The sequence below is a fragment of the Mesoplodon densirostris genome, chromosome 19 (genome assembly GCF_025265405.1).
Source record: "Mesoplodon densirostris isolate mMesDen1 chromosome 19, mMesDen1 primary haplotype, whole genome shotgun sequence".
Classification (NCBI taxonomy): domain Eukaryota; kingdom Metazoa; phylum Chordata; class Mammalia; order Artiodactyla; family Ziphiidae; genus Mesoplodon; species Mesoplodon densirostris.
The window spans coordinates 48,555,708-48,576,350 of NC_082679.1; the positions used below are offsets into that span (position 1 = coordinate 48,555,708).

The 20,643-nt window shown below is 41.1% G+C and overlaps 1 protein-coding gene across 1 annotated transcript in view; it reads left to right on the forward strand.

Annotated features, from left to right (window-relative positions):
- Positions 1–20,643, forward strand: part of SNTB2 (syntrophin beta 2) — an 89,982-nt gene that overhangs the window by 32,161 nt on the left and 37,178 nt on the right. The window contains exons 2-3 of the mRNA XM_060083760.1: positions 7,530–7,743; positions 20,023–20,233. Coding sequence (XP_059939743.1) covers positions 7,530–7,743; positions 20,023–20,233 — 425 coding nt within the window. The remainder of the gene's footprint in view (positions 1–7,529; positions 7,744–20,022; positions 20,234–20,643) is intronic.

Sequence of the window (20,643 nt, forward strand, 5' to 3'; positions counted from 1 at the left end):
GAAATTTGCAATATTTATCATGAGTCTTAAATATTCCTTTGACACAGTAATTTCTCTCCTGAAAAATATATTTATTATAGCATTATTTAAAGTAAGTGCCCAATAAATTAGGGAACGCCTAAATAAATTATGGTAAACACGATGGAATGCTCTATAGCTATTTTAAAATGATGCTTATGAAGAGTTTGTTTAACATGGGAAGATGTATGTTACCGTGTTAAGTAAAGGACTAAAACATGTGGAAGGAAATGGGGTAGAATCAGGAATTTTTATATTTGTTTTCATTTTCTTTTCAGTACTTGCCAGTGTAATTATCTGAGGGGAAAGGATAAGACCAGCAGAAGGTAAAATGGTGGTTGCCAGAGGCTGGGGGAAAGGGAATGGGGAGTTATTGTTTAAAGGGTACCGAGTTTCAGTATGGGAAGATGAAAAAGTTCTGGAGATGGATGGAGGTGATGGTTGCACAACAGTGTGAAAGTACTTGATGCCACTGAACTGTACACGTAAAAAACAGTTAAAATGGTAAATTTTATGTTATATGTATTTTACCACAATTACCAAAAAAGGGGGGGCCATTACAATGGTTTGGGTGATCCAGAGCATGTCGGTAGTGGGAATTGAGGGAAGTAGGTAAATTAGGGAAAAATTGCAGAGGTGGGATGAGATGGTTTGGCACTTGATTGGATGTGGGGGCTAGGGAGAGGGAGGAGTCTACAAAGGTTTAGAGAAGTGGTTCCTAAAGCATCGTGGGCATGAGAATCAACCACCTGGGGGAGCTATAATAAAATTCAGATTATTGGGCTTTACACCAGACTTGCTACACTACTGGTTTAGCCACTGTGTGGCTAGGAAGATGGTGCTGCTAACGCTAATCAATGAACACAGGAGGAGATTAAAGATAATGAAGATCAGTTCACATGGGCATGTTAAGTTTGAAGGGTTGGGGCAGCACTCTGGTGAAAGAAATCAGGGCCAAAAGGAGAAAATGGTTCTCGAGATGTATGTTAAATCTAAAAATCCAGCACTGAAAGTTGCTAGAGAGGGACTTCGCTGGTGGCGCAGTGGATAGGACTCCACACTCCCAATGCAGGGGGCCCGGATTCAATCCCAGGTCAAGGAGCTAGATCCCACATGCATGCCGCAACCGGGAGTTTACATGCCACACTAAGGAGCCCACATGCCGCAACTAAGGAGCTGGTGAGCCACAACTAAGGAGACCTGGAGCCACAACTGAAGAGCCCGCCTGCCACAACTAAGACCTGGTGCAGCCAAATAAATATTTTTTTAAAAAAGTTGCTAGAGAGTAGAGGATAAAGTGAGCAGAAAGTGCTAAAATCAGAGCTTTGGGGAACAGATACACTGTAGGGCTAGGAGGAGGAAGCAGGCATTAGAAAATAAATGGCCAGAAAAGAGGAGTAAAAACAGTTGATAGAGTGTATTGTCAGATGTTGGAATGGTCAAGAATAGGGATTGAGAAAAAGGGCCTTTAGATTGGGTGAGTAAGAAAACATGAGCTAGTGTTTAGAATGCAGTTTTAGTCAGAAGAGATTAAGGAGCAAAAGGAGAAAATAGAAACAGCAAGCATAAAGTTCTTATTTTCAAGGAGTGGTAAAGAGAGGAAGGAACCAAGTCAGGGAGAGTAAGATCAAGACAAGGCATTTTCCAGTTTGGGTAAGCTTGGTACTAATTTAGGCCGGTATTTCTGTGGAAGACTTGTCTCTCGTGGGTCTCCTGTCTCTTTTGTTCTTCCTTGTCTTCTCCCCAGCCCCCTGATCCACCCTAAGGATAAGTCAACCCCCCTTCTCCAGTCTGTCAGCGCATCTGAGTAGATCTGCCTTCAGTAGAGAATCTGACCCTTCTCACCTCCACTCCTATCACCCTGGTCTAACTACCATAATCTCTCACCTCTAATAACCTCCCAATTGGTCTTCCTGCTTCTGCCCTTGCCTTCTTTCACTCTATTTTCAACAAAGTAGTGAGAATGATTAAAATACAAGTTAGAGGGTTTCCCTGGTGGCACAGTTGTTGAGAGTCTGCCTGCTGATGCAGGGGACACGGGTTCGTGCCCCGGTCCAGGAAGATCCCGCATACCGTGGAGCCTGCGCGTCCGGAGCCTGTGCTCCGCAACTGGAGAGGCCACAGCAGTGAGAGGCCCGCGTACCCCCCCCCAAAAAAAATACAAGTTAGATCATATCACTGCTCAGCTTAAAACCTCCCAATGGCTTCCCAATTCAGAATAAAAGCCACAGTCCTTACAGTGACCTACATGAGCTGCCTCTCATTCCCTCTACCCTTATGTCCCTCTTTTCTCTCTTTCCCCCTCTATTACCCTGTGCTAGTCACACTGGCCTTACTAATTTAACACTTTTCTCTCATCTGGAATGCTTCTCCCAAATATTCCCTTGACTGACTCCCCGCCGCCTTTAAGTCATTGCTCAAATGTCTTCATAAGGCGGCTCACTTAACCACCTTATTTACAGTCACAAATTGACCCCCTTGCAGCACTCTGATCCGCCTTCCCTTACTGTTTACCCTTTTCCATAACACTTAATTTTTCATAACTGACTATATAATTTACTTTTTTTTTTTTTTTTTTTTGCAGTACGTGGGCCTCTCACTGTTGTGGCCTCTCCCGTTGCGGAGCACAGGCTCCGGATGCGCAGGCTCAGCGGCCACGGCTCACAGGCCCAGCCGCTCCGTGGCATGTGGGATCTTCCCAGACCGGGGCACGAACCCGTGTCCCCTGCATCGGCAGGCAGACTCTCAATCACTGCACCACCAGGGAAGCCCCAATAATTTACTTATTTTAATTTTTATTTTTAAATTATGCAGTAAAATTGGCTCCCCCCAATATGGTGTACACTTCTGTGGATTTTAACCCATGTATAAATTCTTGTGACCATCACCACAATAAGGATATAGGCTAGTTCTACGCTCAAAAAAAACTCATCACACCTTCCCCATGCCTGTCTTCATACAGTTTTGTCTTTTCTGTAATAGAATCATGCAGTATGTAATCCTTTGACACTGGCTTCTTTTACTCAGCATAATACCTTTGAGATTCATCCAAGTTGCTCAGTTAATTTTCCTTTTTTTTTAAATTTAATTTATTTTTTATTTTATTTTTGGCTGCGTTGGGTCTCTGTTGCTGTTGCATGGGCTTTCTCTAGTTGCGGCGAGCTGGGGCTACTCTTTGTTTCAGTTCGCGAGCTTCGCATTACAGTGGCTTCTCTTGTTGAGGAGCATGGGCTCTAGGCACGTGGGCTTCAGTAGTTGTGGCACGCGGGTTAAGTAGTTGTGGCTCTCAGGCTTATTTGCTCCACGGCATGTGGGATCTTCCCGGACCAAGGCTCGAACCCGTGTCCCCTGCATTGGCAGGCGGATTCTTAACCACTGCGCCACCAGGGAAGCCTCTCATTTTCCTTTTCATTGCCGAGTAATATTCTGTTCCCTGGCTGTACTGCAATTTATCCATTCACCCATTAAAGGAAATTTGGGTTGTTTCCAGTTTGAGCACTTAGGAATAGAGCTGATAAAAAAACATTCATATATGTGAACATATATGAACATAAGTTTATGTGAATGTAAATTTTTGTTTTTCTAGAATATAATTTACTTATTCATTACATTTATCCTTTTTTATTTTTGCATGTTTTGTTCATGGATATATTATTATATCCATGATATATATATATATATATATCCATTATATAGGTTCCCAAAACGGTTCCTGGCACATAGCAGGAGCTCAATAAATTAGAGAATGTGCAATGTTATTGATACTTTAAAATGGAAAGGTATAATGAAACCAGAGTCACTCTGAACACGTGTAGGTTTTACATCACCAAACCCTAGACTGTGCAGCCTACTCAGACCCTAAATGGCAAGAGACTTGAGCTGAAAGACACCTGCAAGTTGAGAATGTAAAAGACTTTTTATGAAAAATAAAGTAATTCCTCCCTAATGCTTTTGGTGGCCATCTATCAGATTCCTGATTTGGAGGAGGAGCTTGGCATGAGGTTGAGGAGAAACTTCTTGGGAGAATACTTGAACAATGATGTCAACGTAACTCACTTTTGAGACGAATGAAAAGCCAGCTCTTCCACCCTAAGGATAGGTCAGAAACAAACTTGTTTACAAAAGCAGGGGAAATATTGGCACTATTCTCCCTACATTGTCTGATCCATTTAGTTTCACTTAAACTCAGAGTAAAGGTCACTTGAAGAGATAAGAAAACGATAAGCATTAGAAATTAGAGAGGAAAATAATGATTATATGAGAGATTGATGTTTATAAGGGAAGGTGATTGATATACCAGAATACTTGTGTTTACAGTGGTAGGCTACTTCTGCACTATAAAGTATCTTTTGGATAAGCTTTTAAAAGCCACATAAATGGCATCAGTTTAAAAATCAGATGCTGCCTAATGCCCCAAACCAGGATAGCAGTGTACCTTGTTAATATACATGGACCCCTGTAACCTTATTCATTAGAGCATGGAATTCAATAAGAATCAGTTGGATCTTGAATCTTATACCATGCATTATAGTTTTAGAAGGTTCAACAAGGTTTTAGTTTAAGGTAGTTCCATGTTTAAAGTTTGAGCAAGTTTTCGGAATAAATTTTCTTCCTTTCTTTTTTTTTTTTTTTTTTTTTGCGGTATGCGGGCTTCTCACTGTTGTGGCCTCCCCCGTTGCGGAGCACAGGCTCCGGACGCGCAGGCTCCGGACGCGCAGGCTCAGCGGCCATGGCTCACGGGCCCAGCCGCTCCGCGGCATATGGGATCCTCCCAGACCGGGGCACGAACCCGTATCCCCTGCATCGGCAGGCGGACTCTCAACCACTTGCGCCACCAGGGAGGCCCTTCTTCCTTTCTTAAATAAGGTTTTTTGTTTTTTGTATAAATGATATGGGCTCATCAAAGTTTCAAATATACACAACTACATAAAGAAAAAAAAAGGCAGTCCTATGCATATTTCTAGGCACTATTGATATTTTGCTGAAAATCTTCCCAGATGTCTTTCCAGGTGTGTGTACAGTACATGTATATGTTTTTTGTCACTCTAAAGAGAAGGGATTATAGTGATGCTTTTAGGGTGGGGGAGAACCCCCTTCATTTTCAGTAAGAGCGAGCAGTGCGTAAAAGAAAGATTAACTTCAGCAACTAAACACCTAAAATACTATAAACATCAGAGTTTAAGCATTTTGAGGATGATCCTTTTTTTTTTTTTTTGCGGTATGCGGGCCTCTCACTGTTGTGGCCTCTCCCACCGTGGAGCACAGGCTCTGGCTGCGCAGGCCCAGCGGCCATGGCTCACGGGCCCAGCCGCTCCGTGGCATGTGGGATCCTCCCGGACTGGGGCACGAACCCGTGTACCCTGCACCGGCAGGCAGACTCCCAACCACTGCCACCAGGGAGGCCCTTGAGGATGATCTTTAGCTATCAGGAAAAGTGAAATAACTCTGAAATATATCACAGTTTCTTTTTTTAAATTTATTTAAAGATTTTATTTTTATTTAGACTGCACCAGGTCTTAGTTGCAGCACGCGGGGATCTAGTTCCCCGACCAGGGATCGAACTCGGGCCTCCTGAATTGGGAGCACGTAGTCTTACCCACTGGACTACCAGGGAAGTCCCATATCACGTTTTTTTAAAAATTATTATTAATTTATTAATTTATATTTCTTTTTGGCTGCTTTGGGTCTTCGTTGCTGCGCGCAGGCTTTCTCTAGTTGCGGCGAGCGGGGGCTGCTCTTCATTGTGGTGCAGGGGCTTCTCATTGCGGTGGCTTCTCTTGTTGCAGAGCACAGGCTCTAGGCACATAGTTGTGCTCGTGGTAGTTGTGGCTCGTGGGCTCTAGAGTGCAGGCTCAGTAGTTGTGGCGCACGGGCTTAGTTGCTCCGCGGCATGTGGGATCTTCCTGGACCAGGGCTCAAACCCTTGTCCCCTGCATTGGCAGGTGGATTCTTAACCACTGCGCCACCAGGGAAGCCCTGAATTTTGTTTTATATACATGTATTACCTATTCAAAAAAGAAACAATATTCTAAAGACTTGTTAGCTATGTTTTTAGAAACATAGCTGATTGTTTTTTAGATTTAGTAATCTATTTCTTAGTAAAGTTTCATAGGTTTGTAAAGCTTCTAATGCTATAAAATATTAATACTAGCTATTATGACATTGATAAGCATTGATAATGATCATATCTTTCTAGTTTTTCAGTTCCCATGATACTACTCTAATGACCTACCACAGTGGAATTTTAGAGGAGGTAGATTACTGATGTAACATATATTGATGTTAGAAGAGGAAACGGTGACCGATTTATCTACATTCAACAATTTATTGACATTTTAATGCTTTTTAAGATTTTACTAAAAAAGGATTTAATAATCTTCAGTTTATCTAGTTTTTGAAGTAAGAGCACAGTGCCTCAAATGATAGTAGTTGCCAGTCATAAATGAGGTAAAAGAAGTATTTTATATGTCTTAAAATTGAACTTAAAAGAAAAACGTTTCGCATATATTAAAAGCTATATCTTAATTTGGGGCTACCGTTAATAGAAATACCTGTTTTTGACTATGTTTTTGTACTTGTTTTTCAAAGCTATAATGGTTTGTTTCCAAAGCTGTCTCCTTTACTAGACTGGGCATTCCTTGAAGGCAGGGTCCATGCCTAAGTTGCTCTTGTATTCTCAGTGGCTAGCCTAATGCCTGATACTTGGAAGGTAGCTAAAAATGTTGACTGAGTTGAATCGAACTGAAGTAGAGATACATAGCTTAGTCTGGAGAAGAGAGAGATCATCTCAGTCTTCAGATATCTGAAGGGTTCTCATGTGGAAGAGATTAAGTTTGTTCTATATGGCCTCTGTAGTCAGCAAGCCAATGGGTGGAAGTTTCAAGTTTCTAAATGTTGAGTTGTCTAAAGCTAGATGGGGCTGTCTCAGGAGGTACTGAATCTGTCTCCAGATTCATTCGTGATGGCCAACTTCTGAGATAATTCAGGTATTTAATTGTTTATTTTTTCCTTCACTCATTTATTCAAACATTTACTGAGTAGGCACTGGTCTGGGTGTTAGACACCAAGATTGAATAAATTGTAAACCCTGCCTTTGGGGAACTCACAGCCAGCAGGGAACTGAAGTATTAACAAAGGATTACAACCCAGGGTGCTTAGAGGTTGCTACAGAAGAGTAATGGTAATACCCTGGAGAGAGTGAACAGGAAAGGCTGCTGAGGAGGTGACTCTTGAGTAGAGTTGGCAAGGCCGACAGAGGGAGAAAGGAGTCCTAAGCAGAAGCAACAATATGCAAAGACTCAGAAGTTAAAGTTTTTAGGATAGAGTAGTGGTATATCATTTGGATTACATGCTCTTAAAGCACCCTCCAATCCTAAGATTCTGTGTGCTGGCTCTTTAACTTCGTGTATTTTTTCACTTCATGCCAGATAATTCGTGTATGTATATATTTCAGTTGTTATTTTTCATAGGAAGCAAAAATACTAACCTTCTTCTTTGATTTTTGTTCATAGTTAAATTCATCCGAGAAGTAACGCCATATATCAAGAAGCCATCGTTAGTATCAGATCTGCCATGGGAAGGTGCAGCTCCCCAGTCACCGAGCTTTAGTGGCAGTGAGGACTCCGGTTCTCCAAAACACCAGAACAGCACCAAGGACAGGAAGGTCATCCCTCTCAAAATGTGCTTTGCTGCTAGAAACCTAAGCATGCCGGACCTGGAAAACAGGTGAGCTGTACCTAAGGAGAACATCGTACTCACAGCTTTGCAAACTTACAGATATGTTGCAATATTACTTTCTCCCTTTGCGTATTTTTATGCAATAATATGACTGTTGACTAAACTATATAGAGGAAAACATCAGTCTGAGATGAGAGAATCATTTTTGGACTTCCATATTTAAATTACTTCACACATATATGTACATATATAGATCAATTTTGGATGAACACACAAGAAGCTTAATGATGGTTATGCCTGGGGAATGAAATGGGATTAGAAGGTAGAAGGAAAGAAGAGGCTTCTACTTTTCATTTTAAACCTTTCTGGAGTGTTACTATTAGTTTATTCATTATGAATATTACTTAATAATCGAAAAAGTCTTGTCCAAGGAATTTAAAAAAATATCTCCTAGGAGGAAATTCCTTATACTATGGTTAGTGTAAAGAATCAGAGATCTTAAAAAAAAAGAAAAAAGAATCAGAGATCTTCATTATAGATCAGGCTGCATTAGCTAGTAACGTGACTGTGGCAAGTTAGCTTCTTTTGACCTCAGTTTCCTCATTTGTGAAATGAGAGCATTGGATTGGATAATTTCTAATGTCCCTCCTAGTTCTATCACCATTTGGGTTCTATGACTTTGTCTTCTTTAATGCCATGACGTGGTACTGGTAAACCTAGTGTTAGGTTAGAGATTAGGGAGAAAAAAGAGATAAAGAAGCTAGTCCAAAGACATAGTTAAGGACAAACTTTTTATAATATACTTTCGCTTTTATGGTCTCCTCTGATCTGAATGCACAGCCAGGTGCCTAATCAGGATGGGATGGTTCACAGAAGACAGCAAGAAGCTGAATGACCTTTTTGGGCATTTTAGGCCATGGGGACATGGAAGCTCCTGCTCTATAATATATTATGTGTATGCTGGAAAGAGTTGAGCTCTGCAATCACACAGACCTTGGTTTGAATCCAGACTAGGCCACCTGCTCCAAGGAAGGCTCTGAGCGAGTTCCTTCACCTCTATAAACCTCCGTATTCTCGGTGATTAAAAAAAAAAAAGAAGAAGAATGCTTAACTCAGTGTGCAGATTAAATGGGATAACACACATGAAGCCCTTTGTATAGAGCCAAACACATAGTAGGTTCTCAAGAAATAGTAGCTTAAAAAGTCTTAACTGGGCTTCCCTGGTGGCGTGGTGGTTGAGAGTCCGCCTGCCGATGCAGGGGACACGGGTTCATGCCCTGGTCCGGGAGGATCCCACATGCTGCGGAGCGGCTGGGCCCGTGAGCCATGGCCGCTGGGCCTGCGCGTCCGGAGCCTGTGCTCCACAGAGAGGCCACAACATGAGAGGCCCACGTACTGCAAAAAAAAAAAAAAAAAAAAAAAGTCTTAACTGCTAACTTTGTATACATACATATATATATATATATATATATATATATATATATATATTTTGACCACGCCATGCAGCTTGTGGGATCTTAGTTACATGACCAGAGATTGAACTCGAGCCCTCAGAGGTGAAAGTGTGGAGTCCTAACCACTGGACCGCCAGGGAATTCCCACGTATACATATTTTGAAAATTACATTCTGATATATTTGTATTATTTTTATTTGCTTTCTTTTAAAAGTTCAAGACATAGAAATTACTTCTTGTTATATACAGGTTTATTTGTGAAAGATTGTGTGTATATTGAATCATATATAAATACAGAACAGCTTGATCTTTAAAGAAATGCTTTTTTTTTTTTTTTTCTTTTTGCGGTATGTGGGCCTCTCACTGTTGTGGCCTCTCCCGTTGCGGAGCACAGGCTCCGGATGCGCAGGCCCAGCGGCCATGGCTCACGGGCCCAGCCGCTCTGCGGCATATGGGATCCTCCCAGACCGGGGCACGAACCCGTATCCCCTGCATCGGCAGGCGGACTCTTAACCACTGCGCCACCAGGGAGACCCGCTTTTTTTTTTCATACAGTAAGAATCTAATTTGTACTTATGCATACCAGGGTCGGGGGGGGATAGATTGGGAGATTGGGATTGACATATAAACACTACTGTGTATAAAATAGATAACTAATGAGAATAGACTGTAAAGCACAGGGAACTCTACTCAATGCTCTGTGGTGACCTAAGTGGGAAGGAAATCCAAGGAAGAGGGGATATATGTATCTGTGTGGCTGATTCACTTTGTTGTACAGCAAAAACTAACACAACATTGTAAAGCAACTGTGCTCCAATAAAAATAAAGAAAAAAGAATCTAATTTGTAAAGTAAATAATCAACTCTGCCTCTTAAATCCAAATTAAAATTTTTTTCTCAAATGAGATATATTTAAGTAGAGACTTTGATCTGTTAATCATGGACTTAAAAGAAATTATGTAGTTAGGACTATAGAGAAGGAATTAGAATAGAGTTACAATGTGATAAAGAGAACAAATAGACATTAAATTTGTCAACTGATTGTCAGGCTGAGGAAAGTGTTCAGGCTAAGTCCCTTCATAATAAATTATTTCTTTTTTTTTTAATAAATAAATAAATTTATTTATTTATTTTTGGCTGCTTTAGGTCTTGCTGTGCGCGGGCTTTCTCTAGTTGCGGCAAGCGGGGGCTACTCTTCATTGCAATGTGTGGGCTTCTCATTGCAGTGGCTTCTCTTGTTGTGGAGCACAGGCTCTAGGCGCGTGGGCTTCAGTAGTTGTTGCTCGCAGGCTCTAGAGCACAGGCTCAGTAGTTGTGGCATATGGGCTTAGTAGCTCCGAGGCATGTGGGATCTTCCTGGACCAGGGCTCGAACCCATGTCCCCTGCATTGGCAGGCGGATCCTTAACCACTGTGCCACCAGGGAAGTCCCTATAAGTCATTTCTGAGAATGAGAATAGATTGTTGCCTTAGTCTGTTCAGGCTGCTGTAACAAAATACCATAAACTGGGTGGCTTATAAACAACAGAAATTTATTTTTCACAGTTAGGGAAAAGCCTTGGAAGTCTAAGATCAAGGCACTGGCATATTTAGTGTCTGGCGAAGGCCCACTTCCTGATTCATAGTTGGTCATTTTCTTGCTACGTCCTCACATGGCAGAGAAATCTAGACAGCTCCCTGGGGTCTCTCTCATGAGAGCACTAATCCCATCTGTGAGGGCTCTGCCCTCACTATCTAATCATCTCCCAGAGGCCCCATCTTCTAATTTTGTCACATTTGGGGTTAGGATTTTAACATATGAATTTGAGACAGGGACACAAACATTCAGTCTACAGCACCTGTAGTGCTGCTGATATGTTTCTATAGCACACTGGGGTTGTGGGAGGGAGAGAAGGAAGGAGGAAGGTGATATGACTTGGCTGTATTGCTGAAAGTGGTGCTAGTTCATCATCCACTAAGACACCTTTTAGAGCTCAATAACCTTGACCTTTATTCAAACTTGGGGCTGCATTCTCTTTAGCGTATATGCTAAAGACATTTGGTGGATGGTCAAGTTTGAAGTAGATTTCAGAACCAACAGGAGAGGGCAGTTTGGGCTATAAGAGTTGTATCACACCGTGCTCTTCAGTAAGATGATCAGTCTACTTATTACTCTACAAGGATAGGTCTTAGAAGAGTTAGGCTTTTGCAGATTATCAGGCTTAATGCTGCAAAGTAATTTGTTTCCAAAGTTACTTAAAATACCAAATTTGGGAACTTCCATGGTGGTCGCGTGGTTAAGACTCTGTGTGCAGTGCTCTCAGTGCAGGGGGCACGGATTCGATCCCTGGTTGGGGAACTAAGATCCAGCATGCTGCATGGCGTGGCCAAAAAAAGAAAAAAAAAAAACCCCAAATTTGCAAATAATCTGCTTTTTGTAAAATATAAATTGGAAGAGCTTCAAGGTTATTCTTATGTCACTCTTACTTGCATTCCAGTGTGCTTTCTAGAGAAAAAGAAAAGCAGTAGAATTGCAGGTACCTGGCAAAATTATGCTTAACTTTGGTTATACCCACAGGAATGTTAACATCTATCCTAAGTGTCTTGGTAGAAAAAAATGTTCAGAGCCATTGACTAATTAGACTGAAGTTAGGGTGATAGACTTTGTAACTTTAGGCAAACTATTTGTTTTCATAAACCTTGGTTTCCTCCTATATAAAATGAAAGGTTATATGAGGATTAAATAAGAGAACAATTATAAAATTGGCATAGTATGCTCTCAATATATTATTATTATAGGTGCTGTTGGTGTCCTTCTGACCTTAACTAAGTCCCTTAATTTCTCTGTCCTCCTGTTTTTTTCTTTCTGTAAAATGGACATAATAATGCTTGCTCAACTCTGTTCTTTTACTTCAAGGAAAAATAAGATAGTATCTGTAAAATCACTTGGAGCTCTTTGATCCTTAAATTTATCTCAGCTCTGTCAAAGGAAATGTCATGACAGGTAACACAGCTGCAACATTTAAAGCCATGGAGAAAAACAGTTCATTTAGGAACAGCAAAAATAAGTTTCATCAGGACGTCTGTCACCAAGATATTTATCATATTGTAGCCTTATATAACTGACCATATTTCTATTTGAAAATCTTAATCTTCCACATGGTCTTTTGTAAAACTCTGACAAGGAATAGGCTTAGATGTGCCCTAATCTGGAAAATAATTATGAATCTGGTATTTAAGCCCTACATAGGCAAGTGGATTCCCATCATCATTTTTTCCCTAACAATTTATTATGAAAATCTTCAAATATACAGCAAAGTCGAAACAATTTTATAGTCAACACTCATTTTTCCACCACCTAGATTCTACCATTAACATTTTACTATATATACTTTATCATGGATTGGCCCACCTATCCATCCATTAATCCATCTTAATTTTCTTTGATGCATTTCAAAGTGAATTGCACACACTAGAATACTTCTCTCTACTCAAGCATGCATACAGAGTTCAGTGTTTTCGTTGTAGCTTTTTTCTTTTGAGACAATATTTGCATACAATAAAATACACAAATCCTAAATTTTGACAGATGCGTAAAATTATGTAACCCAAGCCTATCAAGATACAGGACATTACTGTTACCTTGGAAAGTTTTCTTTTGCCCCTTCCCAGTCAATTCCCTCTCCCACCTTCCAAGGCTACTACTGTTCTGACTTGCTGTCATAGATCTGTTTCAACTATTCTAAAACTTCATGTAAATGTAGTCATATCATATGTACTTTTTTGTGATAGAATTATTTAACTCAGCGTAAGAATTTTGAGATTCATTCTTCTTGTTGCATGTAACAATAACTCTTTCTCTTTTATTGCTGAGTAGTGTTATGTTTTATGAATATAACATAGTTTCTTTATCCATTTTCCTATTCATGGATACCTCAGCTATTTCCAGTTTCGAGCTAATATTAATAAAGTTACTATGAATATTTTTGTACAACTCTTGTGGGCATACGTTTTTATTTCTCTTGGATAAATTCTTAGGAGTGAAACTGCTGGCTCAAAGGGTTAAGTGTATGTTTAGTTTTTTTTAAAAACTGCCAGGCTTTTTTCCAGAGTGGTTGTGCCATTTTACATGCCCACCAGCAGTGTGCGAGAGTTTCCATTGCTTCACATCCTTGCCAGCTTGGTAGTGTCAGTCTTCTTAATATTAACTATTCTGATGGGTGTGTAGTGGAATCTCTTTGTGGTTCATCCTTCATTTTAATGTAAAGACTTCACTTTCTAGGTAAAAAACTTATTTGACATGAGAGGAAAACGTTCTTTTTTTCTGTTTTACTACATTGATTTAGTTTCACTATCTAAAGCTGAGAAAAAGTGCTGACCATCAGAATGAATAAGAGGGGGAGGAAGTTTATTCGCTTCTTCCACCTCTAGTCCTCAAGACCTCACTAGATGCTTCTGGTAGTTATAAGCGGTTCATTGTGGAAAGTGAAAGCTAAATAAATAATGACAAAGTCCAGGGAGAGAACATGAGCCTGTTCCTTAGCAAACAGCATTGTGGGCAGTGCGGAGTTTAGCGCGGACAGGGTGTTCTTAAACGCTGCTTTTCGGAAATGTAAATCTGTTAGCACTGAGCTGGTTCACAATGTCTGGGTCATCTTCACTTTGGCTGTTTTCCATGTAAAAGGTAAATTTTGGCTTTATGATGTATAAAACAACATGATTATTACTAAATTGAACACATAAGTTATGTCAAAGACTTTACTAAGCAGAAGAAATAAGCAGGCTAGACTTAAGAATCCTATGCTTCTGTGGACCTAAATATGATCTGATTCATATGATCAGAATGTAATTGCAATTCTCAGGAAATCCTCAGTGGTTTGACCAGAGGCCAGAACTCTTCACACTGTAGCTGTCTCCTCCTCTCTCCTGTGGGCCCAAACAGTGACTGGCAGACTGCCTCCAAACTTTTATTCGTAGAATTTTCATTTGAATTTGTCTTTTAAAACAGCAGTAGATGTTAGGAAACACTTTGTCGCCTTTATCAGCTCTAGGGGCTGCTTCTTCAAAGGCCGACAGACTTCTGGATCCTAGAATCATTAGTCCTATTTTGGAGTTTATTTTTTGTTTCTTCTAATTAAATTTTCTATTTTACAATCACTTTTTTTTTTTTTTTTGCGGTACGCGGGCCTCTCACTGTTGTGGGCTCTCCCGTTGCGGAGCACAGGCTCCGGACGCGCAGGCTCAGCGGCCATGGCTCACTGGCCCAGCCGCTCCACAGCATGTGGGATCTTCCCGGACCGGGGCACGAACCCGTATCCCCTGCATCGGCAGGCGGACTCTCAACCACTGCGCCACCAGGGAAGCCCTTTTACAATCACTTTTTAAGAAACACTGCAAAATTTCTCTTTTCATGAAAAATTGGTGATTCTGTCCTGGGAACTCTTTTATTTCCTGTTTTCATCTTTTTCCAGCCTAGTGGTCCCATGATCTTTTCCTGCTTAATCAGGTTAAGTTTATTTTATATCAGACTTATTTTCCTTTCTTTCAGTTATTAATAAGTAGGATCTTTAACATCGGGATTTTCAGAGTTTAAACTGTGGCAAAGGAGCTGTGTCTGAGAGACTCTACCAGGAACTGTATGAGGTATAAAGGCTTCTTCAGAAGGTGAATGTTTTGTGTCCGGAGAAGGATGAGCTGATTGCTGCCTTTAGCGCTAAGTAGGTCAGTAGGAGGAGTGAAAGAAATTTTTTGTCATAGTTTTGCAACAACTTTTAGCATGCGATTAAGGATGTTAAGCTGGTTACAGTGCCAAAACAACCAGCCGGAAATAAATAGCCTCTGTAGAAAACAACTAGCCTGGGATAGGGTCTAAATTAAGGACATCACTGGCTCTTGCACTCAGTTTGGTGGAATGAGGGTGGATATGGATCTTCCGGGTTGAGGGTGGGGCAGTCACTGGCCGCTGGGGGTGGGGAATGCTGAAACAATCAGCCGGCCTCTTTACTTTAGCTGAGTGCTTTACTCCCAGTTCCAGAGGTAACTGGTGCCTCCAGTTCCCCAGCCTCTTCAGGATTCTGCAACATGCATCGGCTTGGATTTGACTCTCCTCACTCTTCTTAGGTCTGCTCTGTCTGTTTGCCAGCTTCCAAAATTTTGTTGTAGTCGCTCTTCTCCTCTTCTCCCTGAGCTGATAGGATTATGCTTTTTAAACATTCCCTTTAAAGTTTGGTGGTGACTTCTTAGCTACAGCACCAAAAGCACAGTACATAAAAGAAAAAATTGATAAGTTGAACTTCATTAAAATTAAAAACTTCTGCTCTGTAACAGACACTGTGTACTGGGGTTCTCCAGGGAAAGAAGCAATGGGATGGATAAATAGTTAGATAGATTTATTTATTTATTATAGGAATTAGCTCATGCAGTTGTGGAGACCAAGAAGTCCCATGATCCGTTGTCTGCAGGCTGGAGAAACAGGAAAACCAGTCTTATAATTCACCCCAAGTTCAAAGGCCCAAGAACCAGGAACTCCAGTGTGTGAGGGCAGGAGAAGAAGATGGTTGTCCCAACTCAAGAAGAGAGCAAGGGCTTCCCTGGTGGCGCAGTGGTTGAGAGTCCGCCTGCCGATGCAGGGGACACGGGTTCGTGCCCCAGTGCGGGAAGATCCCACATCCCGCAGAGCGGCTGTGCCCGTGAGCCATGGCCGCTGAGCCTGCGCGTTGGAGCCTGTGCTCTGCAATGGGAGAGCCCACAACAGTGAGAGGCCCGCGTACCGCAAAAAAAAAAAAAAAAAAAGAAGAGAGCAAACTTGGCCCCCCCCCCCGCTTTTTTATTCTATTCATGCCCTCGGTGAATTGGATGATGCCCACCTGCATTGTCGAGGGCCATCTTCTTTACTCAGTCTACTGATGATGCTAATCTATTCCAGAAACACCCTCACAGACACACACAGAAATAATGTTTTACCAGCTACCTGGACATCCCTTAGCCCAGTCAAGTTGACACATAAAATTAACCGTCACACACTGTTAAAAGAACGAAAAGATAAGCTACAGACTGGGAGAAAATCTTTGTGAAATACATATCAGGTAAAGGACTGATATCCAAAATTTACAAAGAATTCCTAGGGCTTCCCTGGTGGCGCAGCGGTTGAGAGTCCACCTGCCGATGCAGGGGACACGGGTTCGTGCCCCGGTCCGGGGGGATCCCACATGCCGCGGAGCGGCTGGGCCCGTGAGCCATGGCCGCTGAGCCTGCGCGTCCGGAGCCTGTACTCCGCAGTGGGAAAGGCCACAACAGTGAGAGGCCCACGTACCACAAAAAATAAATAAATAAATAAATAAAATAAAATAAGAATTCCTAAAACAACAATAAGAAAACAATCCAATTTTAAAATGGACAACAGATCTGACCTGAACAGACACTTCACCAGAGAAGAACTATAGATGGCAAATAAGCATATGAAAGGTGCTCAAATCATATGCCATTAGGGAATTGCAAATTAAAACAATGAGTTACCACTATACACATATTAGAATGGCCAAAATCCACCTGACAGTACCACATGCTGGCAAAGATGTATAGTAACAGGAAGGCTTATTCACTGACGGTAGGAACGCAAAATGGTACGGCTACTTTGGAAGACAGTTTGACAGTTTCTTACAAAGCTAAACGTAGTCTTACCATGTGACCCAGCAGTTGTGCTCCTTGGTATTTACACAAAGGAGTCAAAAACTTATGTCCACACAAAAACCTACACACAAATGCTTTAATCGTAATTGCTAAAACTTGAAAACAACCAAGAGGTCCTTCAATAAATAGGTGAATGGATAAACAAACTGTGGTTCATCCAGACAGTAGAATATTATCGAGTGATAAAAAGTGAGCTGTCAAGCCACAGAAGACATGGAGGAACCTTAAATGCATGTTGCTAAGTGAAAGAAGCCAGTCTGAAAAGCTTACGTACTGTATGATTCCTTGGAAACAGTAAAAGGATCAGCAGTTGCCAGGAGTTCAGAGCCAGGGAGTGAGTGTAATATACTATTTTAAATCTTCCCATAATAAATGTATAACTATTTTTCTTTTAGAAAATATAATCTTTTTTTTTTGCAGTACGCAGGCCTCTCATTGCTGCGACCTCTCCCGTTGAGGAGCACAGGCTCTGGACGCGCAGGCTCAGAGGCCATGGCCCACAGGCCCAGCCGCTCCGCAGCATGTGGGATCCTCCCGGACCAGGGCACAAACCCGCATCCCCTGCATCGGCAGGCGGACCCTCAACCACTGCGCCACCAGGGAAGCCTCTAGAAAATATAATCATTTTTTTAGCCAACAAATATTTATGTTAAGGACCATGATGGCAACAATTGATATAGTGGAAAATAACATTAAAAAGAAAAAACATTATAAAGTAATATAGAGGACTAAATAAAGGTCAACGTGAATGTTAAGCTATTTGTCAGAAATCTCTTTTCTTCTTCTACTTTTGCTGAGCTTTTAGGATGGAGGTATTCCACCTGACTAGGAATGTGTCCTGCTGGTGAGCTCTGTGTAGTCTCATCCTTCTTGGGTCCAATTAAACCTCCCCGGGCCATTTCTCTATTGTAATCTATCTGATATCCCACCATAAATTATTAATATTATTATTATTATTTTTTTTGGCCACGCCAAGTAGCTTGTGCGATATATATATATCACATTTTGTTTATCCATCCATCAATGGACATCATTTGGGTTGCTTCCACCTTTTGGTTATTGTGAATGATGCTGCTGTGAACCTAGGTGTACAGATATCTCATAAAATTATTTTTAATTCATTGTTTTGATCATATCGTTCCCTTGTTGAGAATCCTCACTGATTCCATGTTGCTTACCAATTAATATTCAGACTTAACCTGCTATTCAAAACCCTCTAAATTTTAATCCCAAGCTACTTCTCACTGTATTTAGCTATAGGATAGGAAATCAAATAAATTCATCAGAACTGTAACTAAAACAGAAAGCAGGATAGCTTATGACTTGCTGTCTAAATATACTTCAAGTGTGGGCTTTGTGAAGTGTTTTGGCTGGTCACAGATCTTATTTTATGTTTTGACTATTTTCTAGAACTTTCTGGCCTACTTGGCTATTGCCCTAGAACTGTGAAGGCATATAAAACATGGCTAGACTGGTGGCTAGACCTTCAGGTAGCTAGAAGGGTAAGTCTAGTGGGAGGGCACGTGAGTGGGTAAGTAGGTAGGTACCAGGTAGATGTGTTTATAAATTGACTCACAGCATGACACCGGCTTGGTAAGTGTGCCCCAGAGGTGTAGAGGCCTCCTTTGCAGTCCTGCTTTGCTACTACCATCTTGGGAGTGCCTTTTTTAGCCAGGAACTTTGTGGTACTCATCACAGTTCTTTATAGAAGTAGTTTTTGTAACCTGTAATTGTGTATTAGTTAATTATAAATTTTCTGCCTTCCCCATTAGATGATAGTCCCAGTGAGAGTAGAGACTAGGTTTTTTTGCCTTTTTCTCTGCTGTATCTCTAACACAGTGTCAAGCATAGTATCTGGCATACAGTAGGTTCTCAATAAATGTTTATTTAAGAAAGGGTAGGGCTTCCCTGGTGGCGCAGTGGTTGAGAGTCTGCCTGCTGATGCAGGGAATATGGGTTCGAGCCCCGGTCCGGGAAGATCCCACATGCCGTGGAGCGGCTAGGCCCGTGAGCCATGGCCGCTGAGCCTGCGTGTCCGGAGCCTGTGCGCCACAACGGGAGAGGGCACAACAGTGAGAGGCCCGTGTAAAGAAAAAAAAAAAGAAAGAAAGAAAGGGTGGACTGACCAGAGTTCAAATGAGAATGAATATTTGCCATATTAAGTATGGCAAATTAAAATATTTGGAATTGTAAAGGAATTTCTAAACAGGACAAAAGAGAGGGATGCAAGCTTCAAGGCAGAAATGCTAGTGTACATGTAAACTGGTCATCTTTGACAGGTGGTGTGGGATCTGGTTACAGTGCTGCAAGGAAGAAAAAACTATCTTCAGAAAGATGAAAGAATAAAAAGATCTCTCCTTGGTCAGTGGCAGTTTGTCAATTTCCAGCCTACCAAATTATTTTTCCATTTTACAAGATATGTATGTTCACTGTTAGAACACAGCAGTGTATATATGTTAAGTCATTTATTGAATGATTTTTAAAATTCATCTTGGCAAAAACTTTGATCAAAACACGAAATAGTACCCAACAAATTGCTTTATAATGAATTTGTTGAGTGTACTTTTTAAAAAATTTACGTAATTCCTAAAGGTTACTTTTGAAGTATAGATTGTTCACAGTTGAGTATTAACAAATAATAGTCACAGAGTTGAAGATCTCTTAACTATTCTACCATGACTCAGTGGATGATTTAATCATATAATGTTACCCAGACCCTCAAAAACAATTTCAAATTTTCGTAAAGAGTCATTCTTCAGCTATTTTCTTTATTTCACACAGTGGAAATTTCAGTTCACTGTTTGGCAGTAGGTTCTATATACCTAGCAATACTGTATACCAGAGTTTTCTAAGTATTTAAAAAAATATTAGTTCTTTCTTTACAATGTGCCTATGAGATTCAACAAGCACGCTTTCCATTTCTTTGACATGGAAATTAAGGCAAAGTGCAGTGTTCTACCACAGACTCTATAGCAGGTTCCCTTATCTTAGATCATTATATTAATACTGAAACAACAGACCCAGCAGTTAGTCTTTCCGATGATGATCTTTCCACATGTGGATCTCTCTGGAACTGGACCCTAAGGAATTAAGAGAAAGTATTTATATTCTGGAATGTAAAAGTAGATTTTCAGTTATGTATGTTAAACCATGGCAGGTTTGATGGCTTCTGATCTAGCTCACTTTTTTTTTTCTTTTTCCACACAGATTGATAGAGCTACATTCTCCTGATAGCAGGAACACGTTGATCCTACGTTGCAAGGATACAGCCACAGCACACTCCTGGTTCGTAGCTATCCACACCAACATAATGGCTCTCCTCCCACAGGTGTTGGCTGAACTCAATGCCATGCTTGGTGCAACCAGTACAGCAGGAGGCAGCAAGGAGGTTAAGCACATTGCCTGGCTGGCAGAACAGGTAGGCTGGGAGGCAGGGCAGGGTCTCACCGGGTTACTACTCAGAGCCAGGATGGTTCCCCCATTTCGTATGTTGGTAATGTTTATCATGCAGTCAGGCCCTGGATGTCTAGCTTGCAGATCTTTTGTTAGTCTTTTGTTTCTCCTCCCCTAGTGTTTAGTTGTTTGTTGCTAATTATCACCTCTACCAGAAGAATTGACTGTCATGATCATTATCATCATAACATAACTAAAAAGGGGTTCTTAGTAACATCTGTATCCTTAATGACTGAAGATAATTTTCACGGTTTTAGAATAGGATCAGCAAACTTCTTCTGCAAAGGGCTATTAGTGCTACAACTACTTGACTCTACCATTATAGCAAGAAAACAGTCATAGACAATATGAACATGAATAGATGTGACTGTGTTT